This window comes from Hypanus sabinus, chromosome 11 (genome assembly GCF_030144855.1).
Source record: "Hypanus sabinus isolate sHypSab1 chromosome 11, sHypSab1.hap1, whole genome shotgun sequence".
NCBI classification, from domain to species: domain Eukaryota; kingdom Metazoa; phylum Chordata; class Chondrichthyes; order Myliobatiformes; family Dasyatidae; genus Hypanus; species Hypanus sabinus.
In genome coordinates, this window is record NC_082716.1 from 2,404,024 (window position 1) to 2,420,814 (window position 16,791).

Here is a 16,791-nt window from a genome sequence, read left to right on the forward strand (position 1 = left end):
ATGTTGGGGCCAACATGCATTCTTGTTTGACTCCACTATGAATAGTGAAGGGTTCTGGTGAGCTGTCATTGTACTGAACAGTAGCCCTCATGTCGTCATGGAATTTGGAGTTTCAGGGGACAGTCGATCTTGAGGAGAATCTGAAAGAGCCCATCCCTGCTGACAAGGTCGAATGTCTTGGTCAAGTCGATGAAAGCAACATAGAGGGGTTTTTGTTGTTCCTTGTACTTCTCCTGGAGTTGACAGTGAGGAAATCATGTTGACAGTTGACCTTCTTGCACGAAAACCACATTGGGGCTCCGGGTAGACCCATTCTGCCAGAGTTTGTAGATGTGCCAGAGCTACATGAGCAAAGGTTTTGCCGACAATACTCAAGAGGGAGATACCCCTGTAGTTGGTGCAGTCAGTCCTATCACCCTTGTTCTTGTATAAAGTGACAGTTTTGGAGTCACGCATATCCTGTGGTACTGCCTATTCCTTCCAGCACTGATGAAGGACCCCGTGTAAAGGTTAGAAGAGTGAGCTCTTGCAGTGTTTGATCAGGTCTGGAGGAATCCCATCATTGCCGGGAGCTTTCCCTGGGGCCAGAGGTTCTCAATGGTTGGTTCGGAGTCGAGTTCATCCATGAGTGGTAGTCAATCGATGGCATCAGTGGCTGAGCTAACAACGTTTTCCCTCGAGTAGAGCTCAGAGTAGTGTTCTACCCAGAGTTCCATCTGCTTGCTTTTATCGGTGATAATTTCACCGCTGGATGACTTCAGGGATGCTGTCTTGCTCTGTGATGGGCCAAGGGCCTTCTTGATACCATCATACATAAATCTGATGTTGCCTGTCACAGCTGCTGCCTGAACGTCCTCACTGAGCTGGAGCCAGTACTCATTTGCACTCTGCCTTGCAGTCTGTTGCACTTTGCTTCTAGCAGCTCGAAGAGCCTGGAGTGTTTGGTCAGATGGTGAGTGCTTGTACTCTGTGAGAGCCGCACGCTTGGCTTTGATGACAGGAGTCATGATGTTGGACTTTGCCTCAAACCAGTCACTGCTCTTTGTGGTCTTTCTTCCAAAGATAGAGAGTGCTGATTCGTGGATGGTGTCGCGAAGATATGACCATTGTTCTGTTGCAGTATCTCCTTGTGAGGAGGTAGTCATAGCACCCGGTACTAACTTGGCAAACTGGGCAACCTTTTCTGACTGTTTCATCTCTGTTGTGTTGATGCGAGGTTTTCCAGTTTGTTTGGAGTGGTGGATTTTCTTCGGACATGGTTTGATCTTGCGGCATACTAAAGCACGATCTGTATCGCAGTCTGCACTGTGGTATGAGTGAGTGATTAGTACAGAGTTGATGAAAGAGTGCCTGGTAATGATCATGTCTAGCTGGTGCCAGTGTTTAGACCTTGGATGTCACCATGAGACCTTGTACTGGGACTTGGTCTGAAAGTAGGAGTTAGTTACACACAGGCCGTGATAGGACCAGAACTCCAGGAGACGTTGTCCATTGTCATTTATTTTGCCAATTCCAAAGTGGCCAAGACAAGAGGGCCAGGAATCGTTATCAGCTCCCACTCTGGCATTGAAGTCACCAAGGAGAACGAGGTGCTCATCACTGGGAATATTCCAGACAATAGCTTCTAATTTGTCGTACAACATGTCTTGCCTCAGAGGGGGAGTTCAAGGCAGGGGCATACACACTGACGAGAGATATGGGCCATGACTGGTGTGTAGGCGCAGAGTCATAAGTCGTTCTGATCCATTTTCTGATGGCTCCACCATTTGCAACAAGGAGTTCCTAATGGCAAAACCCACTCCATGCTCACGGCGCTCATCTTGGTTCTTTCCCTGTAAGAAAAATGTGTAGTCCCTTTCCTTCAGTGTACCTGAATCAGCCAAATGTGTTTCTTGTAGGGCATCTATATCTTGAGCCTTAGTAGGTCATTGTTAATGACCGCTGTTTTTCGTGCATCTTCAATATCCTTGAGGTTTTGGTCAAGTCCAGTCATCATTGTGCAGACATTCCAGCATCCCAACTTGAGGGGAGTTGTCTTATTTGATTTGTTTTCTTTCTTGTCTGGTGCAGTAGTTACAGTCAGCTCTTTGTGGAATAATCCATTGTCCCCATGCACCCAATGAGGAAGCCTGACTGTGGCAGGACAGCACCTTATTGGCTGGGGGCTGCTCAGCTTGAGGCGGGCAGTAGCTGTCCAGTGAAATGCGATGGCTTCTCCCATCATTGGAAGCAACTCCTGGCGCCATGCTCTACGCCAATCAAGCATTATGACTTATAACCAGTAACTGCTGCTTCCCATGTTTGTCCGGCACTATAAAGCGAAGCTGGAGTGGCCTCTCCAGGGCGCAAGCCAGGGCAGAGTTGATATGGAGATCCGTCAGTGGGACCCCCCCCCCCCCCCCCATGCTGATGACGGGTCCAAAGGAACGACGGAGGTCGGTACAGTTTGGTGCCAGCAGCATCGCAGGAGTTGCCGTGCCGGTGCTGGGTACAGCAGTCAGCCGTCTTCGGGACTCCGACTCCGGATTTTTCTTCGGGGTTTACTCCCAAAGCCTTTCCCGTGAGCGAGCAAGGCAGTGGGGGTTTGTAATTGGAGTTTCCCTCTCCTAGATGAGCTACCATCCGTGGTCAACAAGCCCCATCTGCCCGGAGCAACTGGTTTTAAGGTGCCAGGGACCCACCTTTGCCCCTTCTGTCAGTGAGAAATAAGAACTATGCCACATGTGAAGGCCAGGAGCTGGACTTGGTTGTCAGAGGCTGTTTGAGACACACCCTAGCTATATCCCTCATAATTGTGTATATCTGTAACAACTCTCCCCCCCATTCTCCTACACTCTACGAAATAAAGTCCTAACCTTGTCAACCTTTCCCTATAACTCATGTTCCTAAATACCCAACAAAACCTTTACACCTGGCAAAGGGATCAGTAGAGTTTATCGGCATCTGCACAAGTCCATGTGTGACCAGGTGCAATGAAAATATTTCTTGCAATGGCATTGAGCATCAAATATTCTGGTAGAAACATGAATTATGTACAATTTTTACAATTATAACAAAAATAACAGTCCATTTTAGTTGATGGTTTTGCTGAACTGTAGTGACTAGGTTTATACAGTATGGTTCAGGAACCAAATGGTTGAAGGGATGTAACTGTTCATGAACCTGCTGGTGTGGGCCTTCCTGATGGTTGCTGTCAAAAGATGGCCTGGCCTGGATGGTGGGGCTCTTTAAGGATTGATTAGCCTTCTGCCATATTTTGGGCCGAGTCCATTGCTCTCTGCAGCCTATAAAGCCATGAGAAATGGAAACAGGAGGATATCACTGGGACTCTCGAGTCTGCTCCAATGTTCACTGCAATCCTGGCTGCTCCAAATTTCCTCAAGTCCACTTTCTTGCCCATTTTTGTTTCCTGACTGAATGAACTTCCCTCTCCCAGCTGCAAATAGATGCAAGGATTCAGCCTCAACAGCTCTCTGGGGGTTAGTATCCTGGAGGCTGACAGTAGTTGAAGACAAGTAATTCTTTCCAAAGTTAGCCTTAAATGGAAGCCCCTGATTCTGAAACTGTGCCCCCTTCCCCAGTCCTCGACTCCCTGCGAGGAGACTCATCCCCTCATCATTTAGTTTTATTTAGCATAGTAACAGGCCCTTCTGGCCCAGTGAGCCCAATTACACAATGTGACCAATTCACCTACTAACCCATGTGGGAGGAAACGGACAACAGACTTCCTGCAGGCGGGGATGGGATTGAACCAGGTCACTGGTGCTGTAATGGAGGTTGTCTGTCATATCGAACAATGACTGGAGGCAAATGCAAGAGAGTTTTTAAAGTGGAAAAGCCATTGTGCAGTACAGTTCCACTGTCTTGACCTCAGAAGTCCAGGTCCAGTGATACAAGTAGTCGTCACAACTAGAATCATCTTTAGCAGCAGAGGATGCCTTCTGTGCCTCGTCATGCCCTTCGCCCTCCTCAAAGTGTTGCAGAACCGCCACCCTGGCTGTTGGATCTCACTGTAGATCTCGTCCACCCAGTACACCAAAGCTGACTTCACATGCTGAGACTGGCATGTCTGTTGGCTACCTTTACCCGGTTTAGCCCACCTTTCGAAGCGATGTACTGGAGTGTGGTCGCTGTCACATGCAAACAGCTACTTGGTTCTGAAAGAATATCATGCTAACAGCTACAATACCTTGCCACCCCATCAATCCTGTCGATCCCAGCAACCTTCCTCTTTTAGCCACAGTTGTTCATTGTCCTTTCCAAGGCATCACTGCCAAGTTCAGTGACTGATCACCAGCCTTGGAAAAGCTGCCTCATTGATTTGCCACCTCTGCCCACACACAGCTGCCAGTGCTTCACTTCAAATGTTACTTGCTCATTTTCATGGAGCACTGAACAGTACAGCACAGGAACAGGCACTTTGGCCCATCAACTCCATACCCTTATCATCTATGTACCTATCGAAGCTTCACTTAAACATTGAAATTGAGCTTGCATGCACCACAATTGCTGGCAGCTCATTCCACACTCTCATGACCTGAGTTTAGGCATTTCACAAGGTCCCACGTGGGAGGTTGGTCAAGAAGGGTCAGTCGCTCAGCATTCAAGATGTAGTAAATTGGATTAGGCATTGGCTGTGTGGAAGAGGCCAGAGAGTGGAAGTAGATGAATTGAATTAAATTGACTTTATTCACATTCAAGTGAAGTAAAAATCTTTACGTTATGTTTCCATCCAAATGTGCAATGTGCAATCATAGTACTTTATAATAATCTATAATAAATAGAACAGTCAATGTAGTATAGAGTACACTCAAATCAGCGTGAGTTCTTCAGTCTGATGGTCTGGCACAAGAAGCTGTCCCAGAGCCTGTTGGTCCTGGCTTTTATGCTGCGGTACCGCTTCCCGGATGGTAGCAGCTGGAATAGATTGTGGTTGGGATGACTTGGGTCCCCAATGATCCTACAGACCCTTTTTAAACACCTGTCCTTGTAAATGTCCTGAATCATGGGAAGTTCACAACTACAGATGCGCTTGGCTGTCCGCACCACTCTCTGCAGAGTCCTGCGATTAAGGGAGATACAGTTCCCATATCAGGCAGTGATGCAGCCAGTCAGGATGCTCTCAATTGTGCCACTGTAGAAAGCTTTTAGAATTTGGGGGCCCAAACCAAACTTCATCAACCATCTTGAGGTGAAAGAGGCGCTGTTGTGCCTCTTCCACTACACAGCTGGTGTGTACAGACCATGTGAGGTCCTCAGTGATGTGGATGTCGAATATAGGAATAGAATGAGGTGGAGGATAAATGTGTGGCTCAGGGATTGGAGTAGGGGGCAGGGATTCAGATTTCTGGATCGTTGGGACCTCTTGGGGCAGGTGTGACCTGTACAAAAAGGATGTTGCACTTGAATCCCAAGGGGACCAATATCCTGGCGAGGAGGTTTGCTAAGGCTACTGGGGAGAGTTTAAACTAGAATTGTTGGGGGAGGGGGGGGTTGAGAACTGAACTGAAAAGACTGGTGAACTATTTGGTTCACAAATAGAAAAAGTTTAGAGACAATGTGTGAGGGAGGGTTAGCCAGGTGATAAAGAAGGGACACGCTCAGACCGACGGTTTGAGATGTGTCTATTTTAACGCAAGAAGTATTATGAACAAAGCGGATGAGCATAGAGTGTAGATCAGTACTCAGAGCTATGATGTGGTGGCCATTACAGAGACTTGGATGGCTCAGGGACAGGATTGGTTACTTCAAGTGCCGGGTTTTAGATGGTTCAATAAGGACGGGGGGGGGGGGGGCACTTTTGATCAGAGATAGTGTCACGGCTGTAGAAAAGGTGGACATCATGGAGGGATTGTCTACGGAGTCTCTGTGGGTGGAGGTTAGGAACAGGAAAGGGGTCATTAACTCTACTGGGTGTTTTTTACAGGCCGCCCATTAGTAACAGGGATATCAAGGAGCAGATTGGGAGACAGATTCTGGAAAAGTATAATAATAACAGAGTTGTCGTGGTGGGAGATTTTAATTTCCCAAACATCGATTGGCATCTCCCTAGAGCAAGGGTTTAGATGGGGTGGAGTTTGTTAGGTGGGTTCAGGAAGGTTTCTTGACACAGTATGTAGATAAGCCTACAAGAGGAGAGACGGTACTTGATCTGGTATTGGGAAATGAACCTGGTCAGGTGTCAGATCTCTCAGTGGGAGAGCATTTTGGAGATAGTGATCATAATTCTATCTCCTTTATAGTAGCATTGGAGTGAGATAAGAACAGAAATGTGTTTAATTGGAGTAAGGGGAGTTATGAGGCTATCAGACAGGAAGTTGGAAGCTTAAATTGGGAACAGATGTTCTCAGGGAAAGGTATGGAAGAAATGTGGCAAATGTTCAGGGGATATTTGTGTGGAGTTCTGCATAGGTACATTCCAATGAGGCAGGGCAGTTATGGTAGGGTACAGGAACCATGGTGTACAAAGCCATGGTGTACAAATCTAGTCAAGAAGAAAAGAAAAGCTTACAAAAGGTTCAGAGAGCTAGGTAATGTTAGAGATCTAGAAAATTATAAGGCTAACAGGAAGGAGCTTAAGAAGGAAATTAGGAGAGGCCATTAGAAGGCCTTGGCGGGCAGGATTAAGTTAAACCCCAAGGCATTCTACAAGTATGTGAAGAGCAAGAGGATAAGACATGAAAGAATAGGACCTATCAAGTGTGACAGTGGGAAAGTGTGTATGGAACCAGAGAAAATAGAAGAGGTACTTAATAAATACTTTACTTTAGTATTCACTATGGAAAAGGACTTGAAAAGCTTGAGCATGTAGCTAATAAGAAAGAGGATATGCTGGAGCTTTTGGATGGCATCAAGTTGGATAAGTCGCCAGGACTGGATGAGATAATAGACAATAGGTGCAGGAGTAGGCCATTCAGCCCTTTGAGCCTGCACCGCCAATCAATGTGATCATGGCTGATCATCCACAGTCAGTATTCCATTCCTGCCTTCTCCCCATATCCCTTGACTCTGCTATCTTTAAGAACTCTATCTCAAGTCAAGTCACTTTTATTGTTATTTCGACCATAACTGCTGGTACGGTGCATAGTAAAAATGAGCCAAAGGTTTTCAGGACCATGGTGTTACATGACATAGTACAAAAACTAGACTGAACTACACAAAAAAAAACACACAGAGAAAGCTACGCTAGACTACAGACCTACACAGGACTGCGTGAAGTGCACAAAAACAGTGCAGGCATTACAATAAATAATAAACAGGACAATAGGGCAAGGTGTCAGTCCAGGCTCTGGGTTTTGAGGAGTCTGATAGCTTGGGGGAAGAAACTGTTACATAGTCTGGTTGTGAGAGCCCGAATGCTTCAGAGCTTTTTCCCAGACAGCAGGAGGGAGAAGAGATTGTATGTGGGGTGCATGGGGTCCTTCATAATGCTGTTTCCTTTGCGGATGCAGCGTGTGGTATAAATATCCGTGATGGCAGGAAGAGAGACCCCGATGATCTTCTCAGCTGACCTCACTATCCGCTGCAGGATCTTGCGATCCAAGATGGTGCAATTTCTGAACCAGGCAGTGATGCAGCTGCTCAGAATGCTCTCAATACAACCCTTGTAGAATGTGTTGAGGATGGGGGGTGGGAGATGGACTTGCCTCAACCTTGGCAGAAAGTATCTAACTTTCTTGAAAGCATCCAGAGAATTGGCCTCCACTGCCTTCTGAGGCAGAGCAATCACAACTCTCTGGGTGAAAGAGTTTTCCCTGAACTCCGTTCTAAATGGCCTACCCCTTATTCTTAAACTGCGGCCTCTGGTTCTGGACTCCCCCCAACATTGGGAACATGTTTCCTGTCTCTAGCATGTCTAATCCCTTAATAATCTTATATGTTTCAATCAGATCCCCTCTCATTCTTCTAAATTCCAATGTATACAAGCCCAGTCGCTCCAACCTTTCAACATATGACAATCCTGCCATCCCAGCAATTAACCTCGTGAAGCTACGCTGCACTCCCTCAATAGCAAGAATGTCCTTCCTCAAATTAAGAGACCAGAACTGAACACAATATCTCCTGGTCTCACCAGGGCACTGTGCAACTGCAGAAGGACCTCTTTGCTCCTATACTCAGCTCCCCTTGTTATGAAGGCCAACATGCCATTAGCTTTCTTCACTGCCTGCTGTACCTGCATGCTTACTTTCAGTGACTGATGAACAGGGACACTTAGATCTCGTTGTACTTCCCCTTTTCCTAACTTGACACCATTCAGATAGTAATCTGCCTTCCTATTCTTGCCACCAAAGTGGATAATCTCACATTTATCTACATTAAACTGCATCTGCCATGCATCTACCCACTCACCCAACCTGTCCAAGTCACCCTGCATTCTCCTAACATCCTCCTCATATTTCACACTGCCACCCAGCTTTGTATCTTTCTGCAGATTTACTAATGTTACTTTTAATCCTTTCATCTAAATCATTAATGTATATTGTAAATAGCTGCGGTCCCAGCACCGAGCCTTGCGGTACCCTACTAGTCACTGCCTGCCATTCCTAAAAAGGACCCGTTAATGCCTACTCTTTGTTTCCTGTCTGCAAACCAATTTTCTATCCGTGTTAGTACCCTACCCCCCAATACCATGTGCTCTAATTTTGCCCATTAATCTCCTATGGGATATTATCAAAGGCTTTCTGAAAGTCCAGGTACACTACATCCACTGGCTCTCCCTTGTCCATTTTCATAGTTACATCCTCAAAAAATTCCAGAAGATTAGTCAAGCATGATTTTCCCTTCGTAAATCCATGCTGACTCAGACCGATCCTGTTACTGCTATCCAAATGTGCTGCTATCTCATCTTTTATAATTGACTCCAGCATCTTCCCCACCACGGATGTCAGGCTAACTGGTCTATAATTCTCTGTTTTCTTTCTCCCTCCGTTCTTAAAAAGTGGGATAACATTAGCTACTCTCCAATCCTCAGGAACTGATCCTGAGTCTATAGAAGAAGGTTGGAAAATGATTACTAATGCGTCCACGATTTCTAGAGCCACCTCCTTAAGTACTCTGGGATGCAGACCATCAGGCACTGGGGATTTATCAGCCTTCAGTCCCATCAGTCTACCCAACGACATTTTCTGCCTAATGTGAATGGCAGATGTTCCTCGCCTCCCACAGTAGCCTGGGGTACGAGATCGCTGAGCCTCTGACGGTAATCTTTGCATCATCAATGGGGACTGGAGAGGTTCCGGAGGATTGGAGGGTTGTGGATGTTGTTCCCTTATTCAAGAAAGGGAGTAGAGAAAGCCCAGGAAATTATAGACCAGTGAGTCTTACTTCAGTGGTTGGTAAGTTGATGGAGAAGATCCTGAGAGGGAGGACTTATGAACATTCGGAGAGGTATAATATGATTAGGAATAGTATAATAGTCAAAGGTTGATAGGGTTGTAAAGAAAGCTTATGGGACAGTGGCCTTTATAAATCTGTGTATTGAGTACAGGAGATGGGATGTTATATTGAAGTTGCATAAGATGGTGAGGCCTAATTTGGTGTATTGTCTGCAGTTCTGATCACCTACCTACTGAAAAACTGTGAACAAGGTTGAAAGAGTACAGAGAAAATTTACAAGGATGTTGTTCAGACCGGATGACCTGAGTAATAAGGAAAGATTGAATAAGTTAGGATATAGAAACATGGAAAACCTACAGCACAATACAGGCCCTTCGGCCCACAAAGCTGTGCCGAAATGTCCCAACCTAGGCTTTACCCATAGCCCTCTATTTTTCTAAGCTCCATGTAGCCATCCAGGAGTCTCCTAAAAGACTCTATTGTTGCCAACTCCACCAACGCCACCAGCAGCCCATCCCACGCACTCACCACTCTGTGTAAAAAAAACAACTTGCCCCTGACACCTCCTCTGTACCTGCTTCCAAGCACCTTAAAACTGTGCCCTCTCGTGCTAGCCATTTCAACCCTGAGAAAAAGCCTCTGGCTATCCACAAGATCAACGCCGCTCGTCATCTTGTACACCTCTATCACGTCACCTCTCATCCTCTGTCGCTCCAAAGAGAAAAGGCCGAATCAGTCAACCTATTCTCATAAGCCATGCCCCCTAATCCAGACAACATCCTTGGAAATCTCTATGGTTTCCACATCCTTCCTGTAGTGAGGTGACCAGAACTGAGCACAGTACTCCAAGTGGGGTCTGACCAGGGTCCTATATAGCTGCAACATTACCTCTCGGTTCTTAAACTCAAGCCTTCGATTGATGAAGGCCAATGCATGAGTCAACCTGCATAGCAGCTTTGAGTGTCCTATGGACTCGGACCCCAAGATCCCTCTGATCCTCCACACTGCCAAGAGTCTTACCATTAATGCTATATTCTGCCATATTTGACCTACCAAAATGAGCCACCTCACACTTATCTGGGTTGAACTCCATCTGCCACTTCTCAGCCCAGTTTTGCATCCTATCAATGTTCCGCTGTAACCTCTGACAGCCCTCCACACTCTCCACAACACCTCCAACCCTTGTGTTATTCCTTGGAACGTAGAAGATTGAGAGGAGATTTGATAGAGGTATACAAAATTATGAGGGTTATAAAGAGTGTAAATGCGAACAGGCTTTGTCCACTGAGTTTGGATGGGGCTACTACCAGAGGTCATGGGTTAAGGGTGAAAAGTTTAAGGGGAACTTCACTCAGAGGGTCGTGAGAGTGTGGAACGAGCTGTGAGCACTAGTGGTGCATGAAAGCTCAATTTCAATATTTAAGAGAAGTTTGGATAGGTGCATAGATGATAGAGGTATGAAGGGCCATGGTACCTAGTACAGATTGATGAGAATAGGCAATTTAAATAGCTTGGCACAGACTAGATTGGCTGAAGGGCCTATTTCTGTGCTGTACTTTTCTGTGACCCTCTGACTATGACTACCTTCATGGTGGAGGGATAGGCGCCTGAAGACACGCACACAATACTTTAGGAACAGTTTCCTCCTGTACGCTACCAGATATGTGAAGTCCATGAACACTACCTCACGACTTTGCTCTCTTTTTGCACAACTTTTTAAAATATTTTCACTATATTTTATGTTTTGCCTTGTACTGTTGTCACAAAACAACAAATTTCACAATATACGTCAGTGATGATAAATCTGATTCTGACTCAGACTGTGACGGAAATCGGGATTAAACTGGGGTCGCTGAGGCGGTCAGGCAATTGGCCATTGTTACGTTGGTTTGAGGAGATTTACAGGTATTTTTTTCTCACCTTCTGTTTTTATTTGCAGGATAGATAAAACTTCAGGCGACAAAAATGAAACAGAGGTTCCGAAGCCAAAGGCAGCAGTTATAGAATGTGGGATTGCCCCAAGCCTAGGGTGAGTCACTGATCTCGTGTGGTTGCTGGGCTCCCTGATGGGTGTTGCTCAGCCTGTCGGCTGGGTTTAAATGAGGTTGGTGCTCACATCCTCAGCTGAGCTCTGAACCACCCCACTCCCTCAGCTCTCTAAACCCCCCCAATCCCTCAGCCCTCTAAACCACCCCACTCCCTCAGCCGAACTCTAAACCACCCCTCTCCCTCAGCTCTCTAAACCACCCCAATCCCTCAGCCGAACTCTAAACCACCCCTCTCCCTCAGCTCTCTAAACCACCCCACTCCCTCAGCCGAACTCTAAACCACCCCTCTCCCTCAGCTCTCTAAACCACCCCACTCCCTCAGCTCTCTAAACCACCCCACTCCCTCAGCCGAACTCTAAACCACCCCTCTCCCTCAGCTCTCTAAACCACCCCTCTCCCTCAGCCCTCTAAACCACCCCACTCCCTCAGCTCTCTAAACCACCCCTCTCCCTCAGCCCTCTAAACCACCCCTCTCCCTCAGCTCTCTGAACCACCCCACTCCCTCAGCCCTCTAAACCACCCCTCTCCCTCAGCTCTCTAAACCACCCCAATCCCTCAGCCGAACTCTAAACCACCCCTCTCTCTCAGCCCTCTAAACCACCCCACTCCCTCAGCCGAACTCTAAACCACCTCTCCCTCAGCTCTCTAAACCACCCCACTCCCTCAGCCCTCTAAACCACCCCACTCCCTCAGCCGAACTCTAAACCACCCCTCTCTCTCAGCTCTCTAAACCACCCCAATCCCTCAGCCCTCTAAACCACCCCAATCCCTCAGCCGAACTCTAAACCACCCCTCTCCCTCAGCTCTCTAAACCACCCCACTCCCTCAGCCGAACTCTAAACCACCCCTCTCCCTCAGCCGAACTCTAAACCACCCCTCTCCCTCAGCCGAGCTCTGAACCACTCCACTCCCTCAGCCCTCTAAACCACCCCACTCCCTCAGCCGAACTCTAAACCACCCCTCTCCCTCAGCCGAGCTCTGAACCACTCCACTCCCTCAGCCGAACTCTAAACCACCCCTCTCCCTCAGCTCTCTAAACCACCCCAATCCCTCAGCCGAACTCTAAACCACCCCTCTCCCTCAGCCGAACTCTAAACCACCCCTCTCCCTCAGCTCTCTAAACCACCCCAATCCCTCAGCCGAACTCTAAACCACCCCTCTCCCTCAGCTCTCTAAACCACCCCAATCCCTCAGCCGAACTCTAAACCACCCCTCTCCCTCAGCTCTCTAAACCACCCCACTCCCTCAGCCCTCTAAACCAACCCACTCCCTCAGCTCTCTAAACCACCCCACTCCCTCAGCTCTCTAAACCACCCCACTCCCTCAGCCCCCTAAACCACCCCACTCCCTCAGCCGAACTCTAAACCACCCCTCTCCCTCAGCTCTCTAAACCACCCCACTCCCTCAGCCCTCTAAACCACCCCACTCCCTCAGCCGAACTCTAAACCACCCCTCTCCCTCAGCTCTCTAAACCACCCCAATCCCTCAGCCCTCTAAACCACCCCTCTCCCTCAGCCCTCTAAACCACCCCACTCCCTCAGCTCTCTAAACCACCCCAATCCCTCAGCCGAACTCTAAACCACTCCACTCCCTCAGCCCTCTAAACCACCCCACTCCCTCAGCCCCCTAAACCACCCCACTCCCTCAGCCCCCTAAACCACCCCACTCCCTCAGCTCTCTAAACCACCCCAATCCCTCAGCCCTCTAAACCACCCCAATCCCTCAGCTCTCTAAACCACCCCAATCCCTCAGCCGAACTCTAAACCACCCCTCTCCCTCAGCTCTCTAAACCACCCCAATCCCTCAGCCCTCTAAACCACCCCTCTCCCTCAGCTCTCTAAACCACCCCACTCCCTCAGCTCTCTAAACCACCCCACTCCCTCAGCCGAACTCTAAACCACCCCTCTCCCTCAGCTCTCTAAACCACCCCAATCCCTCAGCCCTCTAAACCACCCCTCTCCCTCAGCCCTCTAAACCACTCCACTCCCTCAGCCCTCTAAACCACCCCACTCCCTCAGCCCTCTAAACCACCCCACTCCCTCAGCCCTCTAAACCACCCCACTCCCTCAGCCCTCTAAACCACCCCTCTCCCTCAGCCCTCTAAACCACCCCACTCCCTCAGCCCTCTAAACCACCCCACTCCCTCAGCCCTCTAAACCACCCCTCTCCCTCAGCTCTCTAAACCACCCCAATCCCTCAGCCGAACTCTAAACCACCCCTCTCCCTCAGCTCTCTAAACCACCCCACTCCCTCAGCCGAACTCTAAACCACCTCTCCCTCAGCTCTCTAAACCACCCCACTCCCTCAGCCGAACTCTAAACCACCCCTCTCCCTCAGCTCTCTAAACCACCCCAATCCCTCAGCTCTCTAAACCACCCCTCTCCCTCAGCTCTCTAAACCACCCCAATCCCTCAGCTCTCTAAACCACCCCTCTCCCTCAGCTCTCTAAACCCCCCCAATCCCTCAGCCCTCTAAACCACCCCACTCCCTCAGCCGAACTCTAAACCACCCCTCTCCCTCAGCTCTCTAAACCACCCCAATCCCTCAGCCCTCTAAACCACCCCTCTCCCTCAGCTCTCTAAACCACCCCACTCCCTCAGCTCTCTAAACCACCCCACTCCCTCAGCTCTCTAAACCACCCCACTCCCTCAGCCGAGCTCCAAACCACCCCACTCCCTCAGCTCTCTAAACCACCCCACTCCCTCAGCTCTCTAAACCACCCCACTCCCTCAGCCGAACTCTAAACCACCCCTCCCTCAGCTCTCTAAACCACCCCACTCCCTCAGCCGAACTCTAAACCACCTCTCCCTCAGCTCTCTAAACCACCCCACTCCCTCAGCCCTCTAAACCACCCCACTCCCTCAGCCGAACTCTAAACCACCCCTCTCTCTCAGCTCTCTAAACCACCCCAATCCCTCAGCCGAACTCTAAACCACCCCTCTCCCTCAGCTCTCTAAACCACCCCAATCCCTCAGCCGAACTCTAAACCACCCCTCTCCCTCAGCTCTCTAAACCACCCCACTCCCTCAGCCCTCTAAACCAACCCACTCCCTCAGCTCTCTAAACCACCCCACTCCCTCAGCTCTCTAAACCACCCCACTCCCTCAGCCCCCTAAACCACCCCACTCCCTCAGCCGAACTCTAAACCACCCCTCTCCCTCAGCTCTCTAAACCACCCCACTCCCTCAGCCCTCTAAACCACCCCACTCCCTCAGCCGAACTCTAAACCACCCCTCTCCCTCAGCTCTCTAAACCACCCCAATCCCTCAGCCCTCTAAACCACCCCTCTCCCTCAGCCCTCTAAACCACCCCACTCCCTCAGCTCTCTAAACCACCCCAATCCCTCAGCCGAACTCTAAACCACTCCACTCCCTCAGCCCTCTAAACCACCCCACTCCCTCAGCCCCCTAAACCACCCCACTCCCTCAGCCCCCTAAACCACCCCACTCCCTCAGCTCTCTAAACCACCCCAATCCCTCAGCCCTCTAAACCACCCCAATCCCTCAGCTCTCTAAACCACCCCAATCCCTCAGCCGAACTCTAAACCACCCCTCTCCCTCAGCTCTCTAAACCACCCCAATCCCTCAGCCCTCTAAACCACCCCTCTCCCTCAGCTCTCTAAACCACCCCACTCCCTCAGCTCTCTAAACCACCCCACTCCCTCAGCCGAACTCTAAACCACCCCTCTCCCTCAGCTCTCTAAACCACCCCAATCCCTCAGCCCTCTAAACCACCCCTCTCCCTCAGCCCTCTAAACCACTCCACTCCCTCAGCCCTCTAAACCACCCCACTCCCTCAGCCCTCTAAACCACCCCACTCCCTCAGCCCTCTAAACCACCCCACTCCCTCAGCCCTCTAAACCACCCCTCTCCCTCAGCCCTCTAAACCACCCCACTCCCTCAGCCCTCTAAACCACCCCACTCCCTCAGCCCTCTAAACCACCCCTCTCCCTCAGCTCTCTAAACCACCCCAATCCCTCAGCCGAACTCTAAACCACCCCTCTCCCTCAGCTCTCTAAACCACCCCACTCCCTCAGCCGAACTCTAAACCACCTCTCCCTCAGCTCTCTAAACCACCCCACTCCCTCAGCCGAACTCTAAACCACCCCTCTCCCTCAGCTCTCTAAACCACCCCAATCCCTCAGCCGAACTCTAAACCACCCCTCTCCCTCAGCTCTCTAAACCACCCCACTCCCTCAGCCGAACTCTAAACCACCTCTCCCTCAGCTCTCTAAACCACCCCACTCCCTCAGCCGAACTCTAAACCACCCCACTCCCTCAGCCCCCTAAACCACCCCACTCCCTCAGCCCCCTAAACCACCCCACTCCCTCAGCTCTCTAAACCACCCCAATCCCTCAGCCCTCTAAACCACCCCAATCCCTCAGCTCTCTAAACCACCCCAATCCCTCAGCCGAACTCTAAACCACCCCTCTCCCTCAGCTCTCTAAACCACCCCAATCCCTCAGCCCTCTAAACCACCCCTCTCCCTCAGCTCTCTAAACCACCCCACTCCCTCAGCTCTCTAAACCACCCCACTCCCTCAGCCGAACTCTAAACCACCCCTCTCCCTCAGCTCTCTAAACCACCCCAATCCCTCAGCCCTCTAAACCACCCCTCTCCCTCAGCCCTCTAAACCACTCCACTCCCTCAGCCCTCTAAACCACCCCACTCCCTCAGCCCTCTAAACCACCCCACTCCCTCAGCCCTCTAAACCACCCCACTCCCTCAGCCCTCTAAACCACCCCTCTCCCTCAGCCCTCTAAACCACCCCACTCCCTCAGCCCTCTAAACCACCCCACTCCCTCAGCCCTCTAAACCACCCCTCTCCCTCAGCTCTCTAAACCACCCCAATCCCTCAGCCGAACTCTAAACCACCCCTCTCCCTCAGCTCTCTAAACCACCCCACTCCCTCAGCCGAACTCTAAACCACCTCTCCCTCAGCTCTCTAAACCACCCCACTCCCTCAGCCGAACTCTAAACCACCCCTCTCCCTCAGCTCTCTAAACCACCCCAATCCCTCAGCTCTCTAAACCACCCCTCTCCCTCAGCTCTCTAAACCACCCCAATCCCTCAGCTCTCTAAACCACCCCTCTCCCTCAGCTCTCTAAACCCCCCCAATCCCTCAGCCCTCTAAACCACCCCACTCCCTCAGCCGAACTCTAAACCACCCCTCTCCCTCAGCTCTCTAAACCACCCCAATCCCTCAGCCCTCTAAACCACCCCTCTCCCTCAGCTCTCTAAACCACCCCACTCCCTCAGCTCTCTAAACCACCCCACTCCCTCAGCTCTCTAAACCACCCCACTCCCTCAGCCGAGCTCCAAACCACCCCACTCCCTCAGCTCTCTAAACCACCCCACTCCCTCAGCTCTCTAAACCACCCCACTCCCTCAGCCGAACTCTAAACCA

At 50.0% G+C, this 16,791-nt stretch overlaps 1 protein-coding gene across 2 annotated transcripts in view; it reads left to right on the forward strand.

Annotated features, from left to right (window-relative positions):
- rnpc3 (RNA-binding region (RNP1, RRM) containing 3) overlaps positions 1-16,791 on the forward strand; it is a 77,083-nt gene that overhangs the window by 11,890 nt on the left and 48,402 nt on the right. For both annotated transcript variants that reach the window (XM_059983661.1, XM_059983660.1), the window contains exon 5: positions 11,276-11,365. In XM_059983661.1, coding sequence (XP_059839644.1) covers positions 11,276-11,365 — 90 coding nt within the window. The remainder of the gene's footprint in view (positions 1-11,275; positions 11,366-16,791) is intronic.